The sequence below is a fragment of the Alligator mississippiensis genome, chromosome 5 (genome assembly GCF_030867095.1).
Source record: "Alligator mississippiensis isolate rAllMis1 chromosome 5, rAllMis1, whole genome shotgun sequence".
Classification (NCBI taxonomy): domain Eukaryota; kingdom Metazoa; phylum Chordata; order Crocodylia; family Alligatoridae; genus Alligator; species Alligator mississippiensis.
The window spans coordinates 81,359,437-81,365,436 of NC_081828.1; the positions used below are offsets into that span (position 1 = coordinate 81,359,437).

At 41.8% G+C, this 6,000-nt stretch overlaps 1 protein-coding gene across 3 annotated transcripts in view; it reads left to right on the forward strand.

Moving 5' to 3' along the window:
* Positions 1-3,514, forward strand: part of RECK (reversion inducing cysteine rich protein with kazal motifs) — a 114,877-nt gene extending 111,363 nt beyond the window's left edge. For all 3 annotated transcript variants that reach the window (XM_059728549.1, XM_014602959.3, XM_059728548.1), the window contains one exon: positions 2,183-3,514. In XM_059728549.1, coding sequence (XP_059584532.1) covers positions 2,183-2,398 — 216 coding nt within the window. In that variant the 3' untranslated portion in view covers positions 2,399-3,514. The remainder of the gene's footprint in view (positions 1-2,182) is intronic.
* The last annotated feature ends 2,486 nt before the right edge of the window (positions 3,515-6,000 follow it).

Sequence of the window (6,000 nt, forward strand, 5' to 3'; positions counted from 1 at the left end):
TTCATTTCCTGGATGGGCAAGTAAAGTCTAGTGGCAGTGCCTGGAATTCAGTTGACTTGACTAGCATTGCATCTGCTTACATTGTAGCAGAAATTAGCTTTATGGCAAAACCACGTTGGTTTTAGTTTTTATTTGCCTTGAATGTTGTATGCCTGGAAGCCTCTAGTTAATACTGTGGGGTTGTTGAATTTATTTGTGTGCAGGCCGGGCCCCGATCCTGCCCTCGTCGCCATGTGCGGCGGTGATTCCAATCCCATTCTGGCCACCGGGGGCGAGCCGGGAGCGAACCGGGGTCGTACCGGACCCGTCTTCGGTGCACACGGGCTGTGGCCAGCAGCCCGGGCACGCAGGGCTGGAGAGAACCGCGGGGCGGTTTAGCGCACGCGAGTTAGAACTAGTTACGGAGGCGTAATGGTTGATTGAAAAGATTATTTACTGACACCCAAAGATGGTATTGGTGTAGGCTGGGCAGATTTCCAGGCACAGCTCCCGCTTGAACCCTCGTTGGAGGACTCTGACAAATCGATTGCTCCCACGGAGTTTGCTAGGCTCCGCGGGTCCGGTTAAGTTGGGTTCGAAAAGTTTCCCCGGAGTTACTTAGGCTCCGCGGGTCCGAAGTTACAGGAAAGGGATACGTCTAGGATTGCGCTCGGCGACAGGGAGAGGCGAGAAGCGAAAGCTCCGTAGGCTCAGTTCTATTGCCTCTATTATTGCCTGCTTAGGGGAGGCGCGTCGGGTCCGCGAGGGTCCGCAGCGCTTGGAGACCTTCACACAAAATCTCTCTCGTCCTCCCTCCTCCGGCTTGGGCGGAAACTACCTAAGCCTTTTGTACGGCTAGCAAGCCAATCGCTAGCCGCCACGTGTGCCTAAATTAGGAATCGGCCAATAACGTGGCGAGAATCCAAATACAAATGGCGGGAACTTCTTTACAACGTGTATCACTACGGTGCAAGAAAGAGATGCACACTGCAAAGAAGCTGCAATCCGGCGGGAAATTCCCTGCTGCACCAGAGTTCTCTCTAGCAGCAGAGAACTCTACCGTGCAAAGAAAGCGACAAATTGGCGGGAAATAATTTAGCGGTGCCGAAGCGCACACACAAACAAAAAACCACAACTTTGGGTTGTGACAATTTGGTTGTAGTCAAGACTGCAGCTGGATAACCAATATAAGCCTAATTTTGCCTCCCATCTCCATTAATATAAACTCATGAAAAAAATCAAATTGTCTTCAAGAAGGTTTGGCTGAAGACTGAAACGGACAATGAATCATTCTATAACATTTTAAATGAATTGGACAGAGAGTTCCTAAAATTATGACATGGGTGTGTATACCAGTGGCCAGAAATCTAACCTGTTTTGCTACTTTGTAGAAAATATAATGTAGTCGATTGTTCTAGCTAAGGCCTGGTGAACTGCACTAAAATCTACTTGATTTAATCCCTGAAACAAGTAATTTATAAGATACCACCTATGTTTGATACCGTATCTCTTCCGACTCTGCAGAATGGTTGCAATCCTTTGGGACTGGGTAGATTGAAAAGCACTAGACACACAAAAGAGGCCAAGGAGAAGCATTCATGGCCAAAGGGAGCCAGTGGGGGAACAGGTTCCTAGGCCCAGACTCTGTTACACATATTAGGTGTGTAAGCAGATTTAGGCGTCAAGGTGCAATCCTCTTCTACCCCATTTGACTCCAAGAAAAATTGTTAATACAAAGATGAGTGGGCGCTCTTCCTCCTCTCTCTCTTTGTGATTGAATTTTAAGGTTCAGATGATGGAACATTACACAAGTAGATGCATTAAGGGTGGCATTTTATTCTTTTTTGGTCATCGAGGCATTCATATTTGGTCATCTGTGTAGCATTTATCGTCACTTAAATCCCTAAAAAATCACTTACAACTTGGCTTTCTGTTCCTGGGTGTGTGGATGTATGATTATATTTCTTGCCCTAGTGGGATTTCAATGGTAGCGTTTATGAATTTAAGGCACGTGGCAGTGGGAGGACAGAGTGTAGTTGCAGGATAGTTTTTAAAAACTAACAGTGATCATGGGAACATGAATTGGACTAACTTTGAATAATTCAGAGATTTCTCATCCTATACTTTGCTGATCAGACATTTTATATCAAACTTCTATATGTTCAGAAGAGAATTACTAACTTTTTAATTTATTTTTTCCTAGATTGAAGCCTGCAATAAAGAAGCAGAAAAGATAGAATCGCTGATAAATTCTGACAGCCCAACTTTAGCATCCCATGTGCCATTATCAGCACTTATTGCATCCCAAGTGCAAGTTTCATTAAGTATATCTTCTCCCTGTATAAAAGCCATGCCTGTGCTTTATACCCTATTCTTGAGCTTCGTATTCACCTTGTTGGCAGTTATATACAATACATAACTGCTTAGAAAATGTGCGAAGTAAGCATTGTATTTTTTTCTACGCTGCGAAGGACATTCAGAATTGCTATCTTGTTGGTGAACAAGAAATTTTAATCAGAAGGAAAGGATCAGTTCAGCCCAACAAAATACAAGAAAAAATTGTTAACATATACATGTACACCTTTTCGTTAAAAATTAAGACTATTTGAAATAATCCAAAGGACAGCTCACCTTTTAACCACTAGTCATAATTTTCCAAGCATAATTGTTTTCTTTAAAATACTTGGTTCCCATAAAAATGCCTTACAAGATTCTAATGTTGTGGTTATGGGGTTGTTATACAATTACTTTCAGCTGCAAACAAATACCGTATTAAGATTATTCAAAAGTGTTATTTTTATATGATCTAAGTGTGTATCATTGAGAGTAAGCATGTGCCTATTTTAACCATCAATTTTTGAAAGAAATGAATTGCTGCTACTTAGTTTACCAAAAACTGTTGAGTCATTTTCCTTGTAAATACTTATATTTTCATATTTTATTATGAAGGAAATGAAGTAGCCATGGGCCTATTCCAGGAAACTTACATGTGTAAGTAAATATTCTTATGTGTGTCTAAGTATTTGGAGGATATTGGGCCCCATTTTTGTAAAATGACAATCATGTGCTAAGCCAGTACCTTACTTAAATGAAGAAATGTGTTCATTTTTACAACTTTGTACATAACAGATTTTCTTATTGGATGCAAAATTATAAATAATTTCAATCTATATTTATAAGTCCCATTTGAAATATTGCAGTATTTGCATGTTATCTAATTAAATTTATACTTTAAATATGTTTAAATGTTTTATAGAGAACTTACATTTTATTACTTATTGCGTTTTATGCACCTGAACCTAGTCTACATGAAGTTTTGTGTATCAGTATTATAGTAGCCAACTTTTGAAGCATATACAGAAAAAACTAATTTTGCCAAAATTTTGAACTTTTTAAGAAGGCACTGAAAACTTTTGGAACATCTGTATGTAACTGTAGCATGTTTGTAGAAATTATTTTCTGTTAAATCTTTGAAATGCAAATGTATCAAAGCCTTTTTTATTTTAATAAAAAAGAACTTATTTTCTCACGTGTACTTAGGAACACATACTTAACTTTATAAAATTCTCCATACATTTTAGAGAGTGTTTTTAAGTCCAAGTATGCATCAAAGTACATTCAAAGTTACTGTTTTTGCAGTAACTTTCTATCACTTCACAGTATACCGGAAGCAGCACATTTGTTTTGTGGAGAAAATTGAGCTACTGTATATCTTTTCATTATTTTCCAGGTCTGCAAAATTATGGTCAAACATAATCTTTAATCCACAGAAGAAGAATCCCCTCTGTCAGTAGGAGTGCACACAGATCAGTGGTAGAATTATGATCCCAGTTGTAACTAAACATTTAGGGCCAAAACAAATTAACTTGGTCAATCAATATTATTGCATAATGCCATTTTCACATACTAACAGATAGGCAGATAGATACAAGTGTAGGCTGAAAGTTTCCATCAAATGTCACTGGAAGATTAAGGCATATCAGGGGCTGGTGGGGGAGAAAGGGGCATTTTTATGCAAATACCTGTTGAAGCCATTCTTTCAGAATATATTGTTAATCCACCTGTTTCTGGGAATCCTCCACTGTGTTTATAATGTCTTTAAGTGTATAAAGTCATTAAACTGAATGGTCTTGGCCCTTTGGACCTGTTGGAAAGTTACAAGCATATGAGATTTATTCAGTGCTTTAGTTCTTTACAAATAATAATCATCCTTTTAAGATCTAGCATGTTCAATCTTGCTTCAGCTGGTACATCTTGATATCTATAGGAAGAACATGATAGTTAAGTAACTTTAAGTCATAAGCCATTTTATAAAAAGAATTTGAATGAAATGTTAAACCACCTTTTCCTTGTTGAATACACTGTATATTAATAATTGTATTATTTTGCACCGATGGCAATATCATCTTCAATAAGAGAGAGTACAGAAAATATATTACCCTCTTATTCAAATGAATCATAAATTTTATAAGAGCAAAATCCAAATCTTTGGACATTTGTGAATTCACAGACGAATGGAAACCAAGTGTATGCTCAGTAAGAAAATAATGAGGAAAGTCCAAGATGTATTGATCAGTCTGTGTAAGTATAGATGAAGATAATTCCCAATTCCTGAGGAACAGCCAAGAAACTGCAAAGGTTTTAGGCTTTTCTTCTAACTTACTGGACCAACAAGCAAATATTTCTTTTAAAAGTGCATTTTTAGTTTGGGGAAGGAAATGGTAAAACAATTCTGATTCTTCTGACTCTCACAAAAAAGCTTATTGCATAGAAACTCAGAATGAGAGAAACACTAGGACAAGAGATTCAAGAACCAAAGAGGAATCAAGTTGTACCTCCAAGCTATGAAATCTGGGCCTAATAGGAGAAAACTGATAAAGGTTTCAGATGGGTTTTACAAATTTGGCTAGGGACAGAAGTTGCATAGAAACTGGTATAAGTGACCGGAAGCTGGTTTAAACCTGTAACAAAACAGGAGTTCAGCGCGTATAAATTGGTTACAAAGTGGCTGAACCTGGTTTAAAATAAACTTGGGTGGATGTAGTAGCAGATCTAACTGATTTATATTAAACTAGTCCATGGAACTTCTGTCCCAGATCACCTCCTGACTCAAGTTATGTCCCAGTCCCCCAGCATCCCATAAAGCTAATTTCTGCTATAATGTGTGCTGGGTGGCAGGGCCTGATCCTACTCTCTGTGGAGCACTTCCACCCTTGCCACCTGGCACAAGCCCTACCCCCACCCCTCCCCCAGGCTGCCTGGTGCGTCCTGCTGGAGCTGAGCACGAGCAGCAGCCAGCAAGGCATGCCGGGTGGCCTGGGGAGCTTGCACAAGGCATCAGGAATGGGAGATCTGCATAGAAATCAGGATTGGGCCCCACTGCCCAGCACAAACTCCCTGGGCCTCCTGGTGTGTCTTGCTGGCTGCAACTGGTGCCAGGCTCTGACGGGACATGCTGGACAACACAATGGGGAAGAACCCATCTCACAGGCCCGAGACCAGGGTGGGGGGCTTCATCCCCTCCCCACACTTTCCATAGGCGATGAAAGGCTGGGGCTAAAGGGGCTCAGCCCCTCCCCAAACATGGGCTCTGGGAAGTTGCAGTAGGGGGGAGGGGCGCACACACAGCCAGGATTGCAGTCCAGCATGGTTGGCAAGTATCAGTCTCTGTTCTGTGAAAGGGAGGGGCTGGGGGGGAGCGCAGATCAAGGCCCCCACATTGAGGAAAGGAGTAGAGCACAGGCAGGGGCAGTGGCTCCAGTGAATGGAGCCCTGTCTGGGCCAAGTGGTGGAACAATCGGAGCCTTGTCCAGGGGCATGGGGGGCTCCTGCCGCTGCAGGCACCCTGGCAGAGGCCCAGGGAGCACGTACCCCCCCCTCACCCCCGCTCTTTGTGTGGGGTGGAGGTAGCTGCTGCTGCAGGCTGCACTTTGTGCACTGCTGCAGTTACCCTGGGAGCGGCATGACGCCACATGCCTGCTGCCACTGGGTTATGCTGAGGACTCTGTCTGTGTGACTTCA